This window comes from Taeniopygia guttata, chromosome 20 (genome assembly GCF_048771995.1).
Source record: "Taeniopygia guttata chromosome 20, bTaeGut7.mat, whole genome shotgun sequence".
Taxonomy (NCBI): domain Eukaryota; kingdom Metazoa; phylum Chordata; class Aves; order Passeriformes; family Estrildidae; genus Taeniopygia; species Taeniopygia guttata.
Genome location: NC_133045.1, coordinates 671,124 through 687,140, shown reverse-complemented (window position 1 = coordinate 687,140; position 16,017 = coordinate 671,124). Strand labels below are relative to the sequence as shown.

At 38.1% G+C, this 16,017-nt stretch overlaps 1 protein-coding gene across 23 annotated transcripts in view; it reads right to left on the bottom strand.

Moving 5' to 3' along the window:
- Window positions 1–16,017, bottom strand: part of PHF20 (PHD finger protein 20) — a 73,075-nt gene that overhangs the window by 32,882 nt on the left and 24,176 nt on the right. For 18 of the 23 annotated variants that reach the window (XR_012051558.1, XM_072917020.1, XM_072917022.1 and 15 more), the window contains 5 exons: window positions 12,748–13,135; window positions 12,252–12,359; window positions 11,022–11,198; window positions 10,058–10,231; window positions 2,657–2,935 (listed from right to left, as the gene is read on the bottom strand). Coding sequence is in view for 22 of the 23 variants with exons in the window: in XM_072917020.1 (XP_072773121.1) it covers window positions 2,657–2,935; window positions 10,058–10,231; window positions 11,022–11,198; window positions 12,252–12,359; window positions 12,748–13,135 (1,126 nt within the window). In the remaining variant the exon portion in view is untranslated. The remainder of the gene's footprint in view (window positions 1–2,656; window positions 2,936–10,057; window positions 10,232–11,021; window positions 11,199–12,251; window positions 12,360–12,747; window positions 13,136–16,017) is intronic. The other 5 variants (XM_072917028.1, XM_072917030.1, XM_072917025.1 and 2 more) reach the window with 4 other exon arrangements.

The following is a 16,017-nucleotide window of genomic DNA, read 5'->3' as shown; positions in this document are numbered from 1 at the left end:
CAGTACAAAGCAACTATATTTGAACTGTTCTTTTCCAAATCTCACAACATGGTCACTGATGACCACTTACATCCATCTTCTTTTCTATGTGTTAGCATTTTAAGCACTGCTTAAAATTAAAGAAAAGGTTTTGCTACAGCTCTGGATAGTGCACATTTTTCTACAACTTTAGAAGCAGTATTTTCACTTGAAATCCAGCACCAGACAACCCCCACGATTTATTTTCTGTGTAGCTGAAAGAGTAAGCAGTTCCAGAAGTCTAAAATAAAACTTGTGAGATAAGTGTGACAAAGCTCCTAAAGCAAGAGCATCTTCAAGTTTATGGAATAACAAAATCATAATTGCTGCAAGTTTTATATCTGTTAGAAATTGTCACATTTTCTTAAGCACTAACATCTACCTAGTAATAGTGAAATACAAGAAAAGGACATTTGTATCAAAAGGTAAAATTATTTAAATATATTCTTTTCAAACAGGAGAATTTTTTCTCACAAAAGGATCTTAAAGATTAAAAGTATACCCACCAAGTACCAGACTGAATTATGGATTCAGAAGCTTTCACTCTAAGTAGTACCTCCTGAAAAGCCTTTTGAAAAGGTGGCATAAGTGCTCAGTAGACAGAAAGTCTTGCCTAGAAGATGGGCTTTCTATACATGCCATTAAGACAGAAGAACAGAACTTCAAATACAACTTCAAAGTAAGAGCTCATGAATGTCATTAAGTCTGCTTTCAACTGTGTAGCACCACCACACAAAAATTAGGGACATTAAGAACACACTGAGTTAGAAAACAATAGCACTTAATATCAGACATACAACTAATATATAATGACATTGTTTTTCCTTATCAAGAAAAAATGTACTATAGCTCCACCAACAGCAGGGTTCAACTGTGAAGACTTGAGAACTTTACAGCCCTCCCTTCACCTTGATGCAATGTTCAGCAGCTGTGAGAACACCCCAGGCACTCTGTGCAGACAGCTGCTATGGAATACACCATGGAAACGATCCAGGTAAAAAATATCCTTCCACAAATGGGGAATTAGAGAGGTGGAGGCTTAAAATAAGCAAATACAGTTACATCTCAGCTCCACAAGGAATTACCTACCAGTGATGATGGTGCATCTGACTGCATGCACTTGGAGGAAAGGATAAATGGAAGGGTCAAGATCTTGAGTCACTAGGCAGTGCATTCAAGACAATAGTGACAAAACAACTTCTCAAATAAAAAAATAATTACACAGTTCAAAAGAGCCAAACTGAAGTCTGGGTATTGAAAAGTCCATGACATGCACAAAGCCTACTTCGATCAACTTGCAGCTGTCAGCAGACATTCCTCACACCATGCCTATCTCAGGTACGTTCCTCCAGGCAATACTTGGGTTCAATTAAGCTGCATGCAAAGTACAATATATATACAAATCAATACATCCTAATGCATTTAAAGAGAACTCTTTTCCTACCTAATCCAAGCTTATGCCTTTGCATTATTTAAAGATACAGAAATATTTGGGGTATACATGTAGTTACAGCATGTAAAGTCACACTTATCTTGTTAGGAACAAGGAGTAGCACCTCAAATGAAAACTCATTTTCTGGACTCTCTTAAGAAAAGCAGCTACGAAGCAATGTAAGGTAGGATATATCCTGCTGTAGTGAGCTGGAACTCTGTGAGCAACTTGCAATACTTTGTAATTCTTAAGTAACATTATTAATGAAAGATCAACAACAAAGACAAAAGAAGTCAGGAAATTCAGCAAGGAGAAAGGTGGATTTTATAAAAAAGGCTTAATGAAAAGACAGAAGACATGACTAGTTTTATGGACTTGCAGTACACAGAGACATCAGTCCACGGGCACTAACTCTGGACAGGTTATCAACAACTACTGCAGTTCACACTAGACCTAGACTGACACTCTGATGTCATGCCAGGCAGAGACTGCTTCAGAGAATGAGGGTGAAGTAGAAGTGAACGTGATTTTGCAAATTGCAAAGCAGTTAAAACTTACTCCTTTTTTTGGCTAACCAATAAGTTTTAATCCACTTCCACTGACCATCTGTTGTGTGAATATCTTTTTCAAGCACAGCTGAAGCAACTGCATTTGTTAAATACTAGGATTTTTCATGACATAGAACCGTAAATACTGCAGAAACTGCTACTGGATTTCCAGACAGGTATGTGCTTGAAGGCAGTAAAGTACAGATAAGTAAAGTCAAAATCTAAAACTAAAGAAGGAATAGGAGAGAACTGGAGGTATCCAAACTGATCTCTAATACAGAAAAGGACAGAGGTCTCCAACCAATATTATTTGTAAGCCAGGAGAAAAATAAAAATCCAAGTCAGAAACTCAGGGAACTGGGGTTTTTAAAAGCGAACAGATGTTTAATACACAAGTGGGCTGCTACAGAAAAATACAAGAAGCTGCACAGTGGGATCTTTACCAGAAAATGATCTTGAATTCTAGAAGAAGAAACATCTTCATACCTTTCTACAACATGATGTACATATGTATTATGCTTCTTCTCCACACAGAAACATGCTAAGACACGGCCCTGAAAGAGACTCCTTCAGCTCAAAAGAAAGTTGAATTCTGGTATTTTCTGTCTGTCCTGCCTGCTGCTGTTTAAAAAAAGAAAGAGATGAACAACATACTTACACAGTGAACCAGCTGTGGTCCGTCCTCTTTTTGACCTTTCTTGATTAGCTTTTTCAGAAGCCAAAGAAGCTCTGGTTTGAATATTTCTTTTTACAGGGTTCTGCTGTGATTCTGAAGCCTTCTCCACTCCATGGAAGTATTTCATGTGATAATGCAATAACTTGGCTTTGCGGAAGGATTTTGAACAGTCCAAGAACTTGCATCTAAACTTGTGATCTTGGTCAACAGTTGCAGCTTTTTTTGATGCAAGAAAATCTGTTCTCCTACAAGGTTTTGTTACTGTAAGAACAAAACAGATAAATTGCCCCATGCATATGCTATATTTACCAAATGGCTTCCTAAAATTAAACTGCAAAAAGAAGCATGCATTCACACATATTAGCTATGAAACGCTAGAAATAAAATGTAATGCCTTATCTGTCCTTAAGATTAGTAACTTTAAAGGGAAAAGTCTACCCTACACTGCTCATGAAAACTGGTTGTCATGATGCCACTGCTTTTTAAGTTAAAATATTTTGCTTCCGCAAGTCCTTGCCGAAACAGCCGATATCATTGTTTGATGCTCCTAAGGATGAAAGACTGAATCACATCCCTAAATCCAAACACTAAAGATTATCTGTTTGCAACTATTCACATCTTTGGTGAAAGCAAGAAAACAGTTTTGCTTCTCTGTTTACAATTATTTTGCTACCTGCTTTCTGGGTGTACAGTTCTACCACCAAAGCCTGGTTACTTCCAAAGACAATAAAAACAGTATGTCAGAAAATTCTAAAAGTAAAATTGAAATTTATTTCAATTTTTAAGCAGTAATGAAAAACAAAATTGCTTGCATCTGTTACAAAATGTTCCCTATGAGCTATACTTACTTAGTTTCTCAAAAAAGTAAGGAAAGTCTAAAGATTCAAATGTAAGAACATTTTAAGGCACCTATTCCACAGAGCACTGCTGCGCAACCCAGGGCTGCATCTATCATGAATTTCAGGAACTTTTATTTAATATGTTTTTCTAAGAAACATACAAAAGAAATACTTTCAGCTAAATCAGATTACTGTCACAAGTATCTGTACTCAATACAACACAAGAGAGGTAAAAATGAAGAAACAGATCTAAATGGATTGACGCAATTATCCACCACTAATACACATAGCATCAAAAAATCCCTCTCGAGCTAGAAGACAGCTAGAAGAGGTATCATTAAAAAAAAAAAAAACCAAAACAAACAAACAGCTTCCAAATACAATTATTCAATTTGCTTTGCCAGTATTGAAGTGCAATTTCCATCTCTACAAGAGTTTTCGACTTTCAGGATTAAGAACGCAGTGTTTAACTGCAAGACCCAAACCTAGCAACTGTGACAAAAACTGAAGGGATGCAGCATATGAATGAAAATTAAGACACTGTATTAGAAGTGGTTGTAAGGAAGAGACCAAAGTACACAGAAATATTATGAACAAGATTAAGATTTTCTGTAAGTGCAGATTTTCTGCTTTGAACAGAAGGAGTGTTAAAGGCAGTGCCAACATGATCCTGGAGTAAAAACACAGCACAGGCTGTTTCCAAGATTTTAGCATGCAGTAACAAAAATGGTGTTACTGAGCAGTACACTTAAAGGTTGTCACAGTGCAGAGAAGCATCCGAGACAGCCATATCTGAGGCACATCCAGACTTTAAGTACCATGGACAAACAAATCTTTAACACAGAGTAACGCAAGTAGTTGCACCCTAATGCATAGGGAAAGATTAAGTCATACGTTAACACCAAGCTGGTTAAAAGAAAGAAAATGCAATGAAACTCGAGAACAAAACAGTACAAAGAAAGACACTAGTTTTGGGTGTTTCACAGTGGTAATGACCAGGAGGAAGACACTGTGGCAGAGCGACATCAAGAACATCAATAAGACTGCAGCAAAGCCAGACTCACACTTGCAGAATGATGAAGTTTGCCAATACCAAAATCAAAACATACTGCAGACCATCAAAAGCTGCATTGAGGAAGAATGAAAAAATATTTCAGGAAGGCTAAGTGCAATGGCCTGTGGGTTTAGTGAAAGCAAACACAGAAGGGTTGTCTTGACTGTAAAGGAAAAAAAAACAGCATTTGGGACTACAGATGCTGAGAACTTGTTACTATGTAATAACCAACATGAAGCTGGAAAACAACTGCAGCAGGAGGGAGTAATGGAGTCCAAAAACTTAACAAAAAAACATTACAAAGATGACAAGGGAAACTATTACACCATCACACAACTGTCAGGATGAGGCCCCGCATCCAAGCTCAGAGCACTTCCCCTGCACTGAGCTGGACAGATTCTGGAGAAGATATAGGGAATGGCTTCTAACTGATCGGTTACAAGTTAGAAAAGAAAAGGACTGCATTAGGTGAAGTTAGAAACAGGGATAACAAAGACATGGGACAAAGGGAAAGGAAGCAGACAAAAAACTTACTGCAATGTGCAAAAGGAATGTATTCAGAGTAATACAAATACAGACGATCCCAATATTTGAAAAAAAGCTTAAATCATTCCCATCACTACATTTTACTTCTTTACAAGTAGCACAATAGAACTCCCTTTCACCCAGGCACAGTAGGAAACTGACAACCAACTCTGCCACCCAAGGGAGCCTCTGGAGAGCCCTTGCTCTGTACACTCTGAAAATTACATCCTACACCAACACCTAAAGGGGCAGCTACCATCCTTACACACAGAATTTTTGCTCACAACATATGACACTAAAATAGGTTTTTAGAAAAACAAGTTTAGTGTATTGTCTTCAGATTTTCAGGCCCTTCACTCTGCAGAGGAGCTTGGTGGGTATTTTCTGTGAGTACAGAGGAAAATGAATGGTAAATATGACACTTGCTATTTCTCCCATGATTATAATCAAAATTCAAACTCCTCATCCGCTTTTCAGTCAGCCACTACAACATTAAGCACAGACACTCATGATCAAACATCAGTGTGTCCTTTAAGTTTCACTACAGAGAAAAACATTCCTTCAGTGTTCTCATCAGCAACCCTTCCCACTTTCCACTGGGTTGAATAATCCAAGGGTCAAGCTATGACCATGTTCAGCAGTAAGTTCACTGTAAAATGCACAGTGTGAAGCTTCCAAATCCACCAGAGGTGTTTTTACACTATCATCAATTCTCTCTTTGACATAATTCCTGCTGGGACAGGAATATTTGGCAGCAGCATGGTACCTTGAAGGTCGGCTATCCTGTGGCATCTCCTGCAACACCCTGGTAAACAATCCAAGAAGCCAGCAGTGCACAGAACTATTTCCATTTTCCCCTATTTAAAGATGGCTTTACTGCAGTTTTGAGCCATTAGAATTCCACACACCAACTGCTGGATAAAAAATGAGGAGATCTTCACTTTCTATTTCCTGATCTCCAAAGAAATACTAAGTAAACATCAAATTATTTCTTCACTTGCTGTTAAATCAAACACATTGAAATTCTCTAAAACTCATGTTCTCTGGCACATTATATATACCATGATAGGTCATGGTAACAAACAAGCTTGAGCTGACAGTTTTCACACTGCTTTGGACCACTTCACACCACTGGGCCAGTGTCCTCACTAATTACTTATTTCATTCAACTTATTTCTCCTGAAATCTTGTGCTGTTTTTCCTGAGCTCACCAAGTGTTTCATCATTTCAGCTCTCAAACTACATTTCTTCCTTTATTTTCAAAAACCCTCTCTCTTTCAATATGTCAGTTGTGAAACAAAAACCATCTTGCTTAATTGATCTTCTCACGTTGATTTAGGTAAGGACAGCATCCAAGAATTTCCAATGCATCCAGAAACCACAGAAGGAAATGCCTGGTGTAAGAAATACATAATAGCACCAATAATCACTGATCATTAAATATTTATAAACTTGTGGGGTTTTGAGCTGTAACATTACTTAGCATTGCAAGAATTATTCAAGACAGTATTTCCTATGGCACTCCACTCACCAGTTTCCCCCTGTGCTGGAAATAAATTGGTACCAAGAAAAGCAGCCTGTACTGGGCAGTAAAGCATGTAAGCCTTGCAGTGCACCACTCACACCTCAACATACCCTTGGGAAGGGCCAGGTGGGGGGGATGTGAAGGCTTTACCTGCCCTTTGACTTGTAACCGAAACACTGCGACCAGACTGTGGTGTCCCACCCTAGGGAGCCCTAAGTGAGCAAGGAAGGATGGACTTATTTACCTACCATATATTGTTAGGCTCAAAAATACAACTTTCACACTACGGTGAAGCAATTAAAGCCTACTGAGGTGAGCTGCAGGAGAAATAGCAGCTCTTTCAAACTGATGAAAAGGTCTTATGCTTCTGCTTAACTGAAATGCAATGCTAGCAGAACAAAATCAGAAAAGCAGGCGTAAGTATAAGGCAAACAGAATCCCTGATCCATGTCTATGCAAATAAATAAGTAATTTCAAGAGTGCTAGCAAATACAACCACAAACTTGATAGCAGATGTGTGCAAAGCAAAGGTAGCTCACCTTTAAATTTAAAGGAATTTTTAAGAGTAAACTTACATAAACAGCTATGAAATGCTTCTGTTTTAGGATGTATGCAAAGCTTTAATTGGCTGCAAAAATTTGCCAACAGACTGTCACATGTTTTTTGGAAAGATAGCTTGATTTAGCCAAATTCTGATCACCACTTCTGGTCCCTTGTCACTAGAGGAGCCAAAAGCCAGCAGAACAGGATTCTGATCTTTCAATACATGTAATTATTCAGAATTTTGTTGAAACGTTTTAAAAAGGAACTTCATTTTTGACAAGCAATGCTATATTGCCCTTTCAGAACATGCTACATTTTAAAACATCTCAGTCATACCAAGACTCCAGACTGTGTTTGCTGTTATAAATGTCTGCAACCACTATTAATCTTGAATCATCTACCAGCCAGTGACTAGAAAAACACCCTTTAAAAGGAATGCTAGTGTCCTCAAAAATTCCTGATATTCAAATGCTATAAAAATAATGTTCTTCCTATATATCATCCTATATATCTTGCAAGATAAAATTTGTACGACCAGAATGTACTACTCAACAATGCCAAAATGTCCTCAAAAATTCCTGATATTCAAATGCTATAAAAATAATGTTCTTCCTATGTATCATCCTATATAACATGCAAGATAAAATTTGTACGACCAGAATGTACTACTCAACAATGCCAAAATGACACTAACAAATCACACTGAGAAACACAGGTTTTACAGCATTCTCCCACAAGAAGATAATTAATTCCCACTAAGTGACTAGAATTGAAGTCTACAGACAAATAAGAATGGTAATACTGGGTTACAATACTGCCTTTGTTCTACATATGGAAAGCTACCAATTACTAACTTCCATGCTGTACCTTGTGGGAATCTCACATGCAGCAGACACCCTCTTCTTCCATACACACCACCTACTCTTCACCAATGTACTCTGTACACCCTTGCCCAAGCCCCAGATCTCTTTAAAACATGTGGCAGACTAATGAACATAACTGTCTTACACACAGTTATTCCATCTGGAGCCTATCTGTTCCCTTGATAATCATCCATTAATTATTTAATTCAGCTCCCAGTCTCCAACACCAGCTATATTTAGGACAGCATGCTTGGACTCTGTAACATATCTACCCCTCCACAGAGCAGAAGACACTGGTGATTTTCAGAGGCATTTTCAGATTTCACCTAGAGGCACCTGGCACTGTCATGCTGCTACACACATGAACCACTACCAGGTAAAATACCATGCTCTGCTGTTCCCCTATCAGGCAGCTCATCAGCACTGGTGTGTACCAGTACAATCCCACAACAAAGACAGAGCAAAAAGAAGGAAACACAGATCCACTTTTAACTACAAAGGATTTATCTTTGATAGAATATATGAATTTTAAAACCTTTGTCTAGAACTGCTTGTTAGTAACATTTTTAATGTTGGTTGGTATGGAAATGTAGATTTTTGCACTTGGATTGCAGGTGACAGTATTTACTCCCGAGACCCTGCATAGCTTTATCACCAATCCTTAAGAGTGCTCTACAATAAAAACACCTGCTTGCTACATTTGGATTTCCACTGAGATGCATGTCTGATGTTAAATGAAACAACTTTCAATTAAATAAAATCCACATTCAGAAGTGTGGATTTTCATGTAAAAAACAGTGTTGTACTTCAGGTCAGAATTCAACGTAAGTGAATATTACCAAATTAATTTTAATCTAGCTTGCTTAAGTCCTGACAGAAGAGCCAGGAACAAGAGTGCACAAATTCTATCAGAGTCTTTGGGCAGGCGTTAGCCAAGCCCCATTCCCACAGCTTTGCTGCTTGTATCCAATGAAGCAAGCTCAGGCCACATCCCACACATTCCATTAATGTGAATGACACTACACACACAAGTATTACACATTCCGCTGGAATTCTCCCGAGTTTAAACCCAAATTACAAATGCTCGGCAATAGCTGAAGGAGACCAACATCAAAAGAGCTTGTATTTCGAAATAGTGTAAATGTGCTTTTACACATCCAATCTAAGTAAGGGAAGATGTCAGTTACTTCCAGCACTGAGGGTACCCATTAATGGAAAGGGAGAGGACATGAGAGAACAGTTACACCCAAGTAAGTGAGAGAAGTACAAACAAGAGGTAAATTTAAAATAACCAGCAAACAACACACAGAGATTACTCCAGCAATGCTGAGAAACCATAAATCTCTAAGTGCTCTGTTACACTTAAAATTAAACTTGTTTAATAGACCATAAACTAGGAAATACGTACTTCAAATTTCCCCAGTTAGCTGTAGATCCAAAGATTAAAGTTATGAGAATAATCACAGGACAGCACCATGTTTTGACAGCCTACTACCTGCACAGGAAATTTTAATTTGAAAAGGCGAGGTAAGAACACTCCCCAGCTAAGAGAAAATAGAGTAAATATATGAAGATAGACACTGAAATGTTTGAACTATTTCATAAATTTGCACTAAAGTCTCCAAGTCTAAACATAAGGATATAAAAAGGCAAAATCAGGATTCCCAAACAGCAGTAACAGTAATATTACCACATACTTGCAGCACATTAAGGAGAAAAGAACCTGACCTTTTTTATGGTGTTAAGTTCAATTTAATCCAGAATTCCAAGCAGTGAAAACAATAATTTGTTAACTTCATCATCATGCTGAAAATATTACACCCACTCATTTAAAAATTACTATTTCCACTTTTAAGGTTGCTGTCCAACTTAAAAGCATAAGATTAAAACTGAGTTCACAAGGAATAAAAGTAGGTGTTTTGTTACCAAGGTCACATTGCAAAAATGCTCAATTTTAACACTTGCACAAGTACAAAACACCTGGTGTCAGCTGCCTTAAGAAATGCATCAACATTAAATATGAAAAATCCAAACCTGTAGCAGCAGAAGGTTCTTGAGTTCTGACAGGAACAGAGGAAGACTCAGTGTCTTCAGCTTTTTCTTGCTGCAAACTGGCATCTGTACTGAGTGCTGCGCTATGCAATGTGTTTCCAGGTGATCCTTGTTCACCCAAACTTTGGTCAGATTCAACAGCAATTTCTAACTGGACTAGAATGAGCAAAAAATTTCCCCTGAGTAAAATGCATACAAAAGCATACTTCAAGACACTGGAGGTGAGGGAGGAGGGGGAATCCTCACCACATTATAATGGAGAAAAATACCCATCCATGCTCTTGACTGCTTGCTCTTGGTCACATAAAATTTTTGCAACACAACTTGTAGCACCCCTCTAAAATTACACCAGCTGCTTAGAAACACTCAAGATAGGACGGATCTCAAACCACTACAAGAGCTCCCTCAAAAGGGAAAGGCAGTAAAGCACATGGCAGAAAAGAGTGTTATCTCAACCCTGCTAAGCATAAAAGCATCCCATTTGATGCTTTTAGTGTTCAACAACAGGATTAAACTGTAAGAAATGTAAGAGTGGTGTACTAGGGCTGTTACTCCTAGAATCTCAAAGTGTTAAAACTTTGAAATTATCTCATTTCCACAGTCAGAACCTGCATTCCCTACAAAACAAAACCAATCAATCAAAAAACCCCAAACCAAACTATTTCCTTGGATATTTTTAGCCTATGGAGATCTCCTTTGCTGGAAGAGCTCCCATCAACCAAGGGAAATGCTGACAGAAAAAGGGAATTACTGACAGAAAGGGAATGAAAAGCCAAAAGCAATCAGGGCTGCAGAGCAATAGAAACTTTCCATGAGTTTTCCCTGCACTGGAAACAGGTTTTAATGGCAGATATGCAGCCTGCAGGTTAAGCAAATGAAAACATAGTTTACAACAACTACCACCACCTCATTACAAAAACCCGGGGTACACTGTGAAGGCACTTACCCTTCTCAGTTTCATTTTGGTTATGTACTGCATCTTTCCAAGTCTGAATTTCCGTGGAAGTTGTGACAAGATCTGCATTTAAAACCTCATGGCTAATACTGGATGAGAGTCTTGAAGATCGCCTCCTGATCTGGTCTCTCTCAGCATTATCTGAAGAGTTCTTAATTTTTTCCTGAGCTGGAACAGTTGTATTTAATGGCGCTATGCAGTTACAGGAGTACAAACAGATCACAAGCAAACTTTCAAGTTCTTTCCTCCCTGGTGACTGCCTTGAAAGTGTGTGCTTTAAGGATTAAGGCTAACACCAAAAGCGAAAACACCTAGAAAATTAGGCCTGTGTAAAAGCTACAAGAAGTTACAAATAAGCATAAAAATACAGCAAAAGCTCTCAACATTTTTCTTCTAGTAACTGATTTGAAGTATGACTACAGATCAGTATCTTACTAGTTTTCTTACAGCGAAAAAGAATTCCACTGAGTAAAATGCACATAGAAGCATACTGCAGAGCAGTGGGGGTGTGTTCATTACATTATAGTGGAGTTGGTCTAAACAAGCTGTTCCATGGACGTAAATAATATCAAGAGTTAGATGAGACAAGTCAGACACACAAAAAGCTGTTACTGAGCAGGATAACCTACACACACTGAAGTTTAAGCCTGTGGTATTAAATAAAGGAAAGAGCTTTCTTTAGATCTCCACCTCCATGGACATGACACTATTAAGAGAATACAATTTTCTTTCCTCATCAGCACACTCAAGTTCTTCAGCCTCCACACAAAGCACACAAAGATAAAGTCTACTTTATCTATTTTAGCTATTTAACTGCAGTGGCATGAATATTTATGTAGTATTAAAGTGCCCTTGCTTTAAAATTCTCCATCTAGTAACTGAAGAGTTTCTACAGCTTCCAAGGCTTCTATAGCCTTCTATATATTGGAGGCGACATAATCACTGCCACCCATACATCTATGAACTTTTGCATCAAGCCTCACAATTTATGCCTCCTTTATCCAAAACAAACTTCCAAGATTTAGGGAGGAATTCAGCTTGATGATGCCACATATGAATGGCACATTTATGAAAAACAGGTGCTTTATTTCAGTCAATGCATCTATCACAGTTCAATATTAATACCACAGCCGTTTTATTCCACCCCACACATTAAGCTTAAAGAACTTTTACATTTATACACACACACATAGTGTGAGAGCTGAATATCAAAAAACTCACACAATGTTTTTTCAATCCTGGGACGCTTCAGTGGAACATCGCCTCCTTTAGGTATTTTCCGACGTCTTAACTCCAAAGTTATGGGCTGCAGCGTCTGAGAACTTGGCTCTACATATTTAGATAAAAGAAGAAAAATCAATTGAATACAAAGCTGTGAAACACTTTAACACAAATTCTCAAGCCTCACAATCTAAAATACTGGACTTACATAAATACAGCTTCATCCAGCCTTCTAAAACCCATATAGTAGTATTTAACCCTACTACAGATATGCTTTATATTACATGATGTTTACTTGCCTAAAACCAATCTCTGGCCAAACCACCAAGGCTCCAAACTTCAGTATGTTCTTGGCTGTCCTGAACAAAGATGAACTTATATTTTTTTAAGAGTTTCTAGAGATTTAGGCTGTAAAGGAGCAAGATACTTCTTATTCCTTTAGGTAAGTTTAGAAGTGTTCTGGTACACACCTAAACAGTTAAGCTTGGCTACATACCCGTGGGAGGTGTTACCGGTGGTCTGCCACGCTTTCGCTTAGTTTCTTTCACATTTTCCTGTGGACTCTTTACCTTGTCATTCTCAGGCTTCTTCTCAACTTGTGTATCTACTGAATATTCCATATCATTCTCTGATATATTCTCTTTATCTTCTTTTCCATTCTTAGATATATTCTTTTCTGAGATCTTGCCTTTTTCCGAGATGACTATAAATTTTCCCTCTTTATCAGGTTGTTTAACTCGTTTCTCAGTCTTTACTGTCTTTTCATCTTCGTCTTTCTTTGCATTACCTGTTGCTTTCCTCTGCTCTTTAAATTTCTCCTGGTTTTCAGGAGATGATGGAATTTCATTACCTCTTTCCTTAGGCTTAGCATCACTCACAATATTCTAGAATAAACAGAATGACAGGAAAATCAACTCACTGTAGTCTAAAAGCCACCCTCCCCTTCGTATTTAGCAGACCTGCATCTTTGTCCGGTTTTTCAAGTGATAAAAGTACACACACTATTACAACCCACAGATTAAAACTTAGAGGCACCTGAACTGGTGAAGGTGGACAATGTGAACAGGACAGGGCAAGAAATCGATTCTTTACCATGCAGTGGCAGAAGACATTTGCTGTTCCTTTGCTCCCAGCAGTAGGCTGGGTCCCTACCAGCTTGTGCAGTACTGCATAAAACCTACTTGGGTCACTGCAGAAAGAATGGGAGTCACAAGCAAAGAACATGGCAGACAGCTCAACACTTGTATGTGCAAACTCTCTTCCTTCACAGAAGAGTCTCATTCAAAACGGACACACAGTTTGCTTGCACTAATCATTGCTGCTGATATTGCTAAGGCAACTCCATGTCCTTCCCCTTTTGTGATCCGGCTTTACATCTCTGGGAAGGGACAGGGAAGAGGATGCATGCTGGTTATGTTTTTTCCCCCTTCCAGTGATCCTGCTATAGGCTGTCACAGATGAACAGAAATCTTCTAGCTTTGCATATGGATTAGTAATTTATATTTGGTCATGTGTCTTTAGTTCAACAAATTCTCTCTTCCTGTTGCCTAATTGGAGCATTAAAGGGCAACCATGCTCCTTCCCAGACAGTTCTACAGGGCACAACAATCTCAAACTTTGAACCAGATCAGAGGACAGGCTTGGGGAAAGGAAGTGGAACACGTGATTCAAGCCATATGAAATTCTGAGAATTGACTTAAGACTGACTATTTCCTTGTACTGCACTACATCGCGCCTTGTCCTACTCCAGTATTCCTGTCTTATCTGTGGCTTACATGAATTGATACCTTTTAAGGTATTTTCAGACCATAGCCTTAAGAAGTAATACTGCTGCATTGAAACGGTGAACATGCAATCTGCTCCATCCTCTATAATATTATTTCAACCATACTTGGTACAGATGTGATTAAAAAAAAAAGTCATTGTTTAAAAGAATGAAATCAAATTGCTGTCTGTTTTGTGAAAACAGGTAAAGGGGAAGGAAGTCTTTCACATGTCTGAGCACTCCCTTTAGCAGACATCCTGTAAGTCTGTATTCTGTAAATTCCTTATGGGAGGAGCTTCAGGGGAGAGGCTTCAGCAAAACGAACAAAACACAAAAACCCCACCGGAAACAAATGAACACCTACCACCTCAAAAAACAGCCCCCAGGCAACTATGTTTCAACACTTTCCATACTTACAAAACCATCTGATTTGAACCAAGTAAGTGGTACTGGAACACTCCTAAGCCATCCTAGTCAAAATATTCTCAAGAAACTGAATAAAGAATACAGTATGTCTGAATTACCTCTTGGTGTTACTGAACACTCAAAAGTTTTTCTTTAATAAGTACTAAGATTTGAGCTATGTGTGCCTTCATGACTACACTCTCTCCTCCTGAAGAACAGGAGCAAGACACCTCCTCTCCACTTCTAACATGCTGCTACACTACTGCTGTACCTGTTTTTTCTGATTCTTGAGCACTCCAGTGGGCCGAGTAAATTTTTTTTTTTAACTTTACTTCTGGTTATATAAGTAGATCTCACTAGGAAATTCTCACTTCATGCTTTTTTATGCTAAAGGACAGAAAAAATGTTCTATCATAACTCAGGAGATTCTCTTGGCCTAAGAGAAGAGAAATCTTCTTGGACAAAGGATAAAAGGCGAAAACAGGAAGAACCAACCAAAAACCCCTTTCATCTCTTTTCAAAACCTTTCCAAAGTTATGCAGAATCATGAAACTTCCTAAAAGAGAGACAATATTTTTGTTTACTTATGCAGAGTATTTCTTCAGATTGTTCAACTCAATTTATTTAACACTAAATATCATAAAAACATTTCTCATGGAAATGGAAGATTCTGCAGTAGTTCACTCGTGAGTATTAATCAACTTTCCACCACACACAATGATAACCATTTAAAAGCTATAAAGGGCAAATTACAGCAAATGTGAAATAGTGTTTCCATCCCAGCCTGGTAGATACAGAAATCTGGAGGACTGCCATACCTCTCCACAACAGTGACAAATACAAATTGTACCAATGACATTCATTACTGGAATCTGTGTTTAAGACTTGTACTGGGGGTTCAGATTCAATTTCTTTGATCAAAATTTCAGAAAACTAAAGGCAGAGAGCATGACCAAAAAACCCACATGCTACAGTTACCACACAGGAATGTGTGGCAAGAGATCAGACTTAAAACTCTGTCTGTAATGAAAATTATTCTGAGGCAGTATTCAAGAAGTTTTAACCAAGTTACTCAAGACCAGAACTTGGTCAGCCTTTCCTACCTGCCTCTACATGAAAATCAAAGTACAGAGCAGCACTTCTTCCTTCTCCCTATCAGCAGGACAGTTTCTATTTTTTAAAATGTAATGATTCACTACTACTTTCTGTCATGAGCGGAAGGTTGAACCCACTATGCTGAGTAAATGAAGGGTTGGTAAAACAGCCAAAACACAGACGGAAAACAAGGAATAGTCAAAAAAAGCTGATCTTCTCAAAGTTGTGAGGTAAAAGATTAATAGTCATGTTCCTTAAGTGAATATTAAGCAGTTACTTTGGGAAAGAACAGTTTTTGTCCACTCCATAGTTGTCACTCCTTTATTTTTTTTAAAGTAATCTCGAACAGGTAAAACAATCACAGCATGATTCAAAACCTTATCACTAGCTTTAGTATGTACATTCTGAAATTTCCAATGACTTTTGGAAGTCTGTTTTACTTATATACCTATGACTTCTTTAGTTCAAGAGGTGCATTTAAAGAACCTGAGAGTTTTCCAA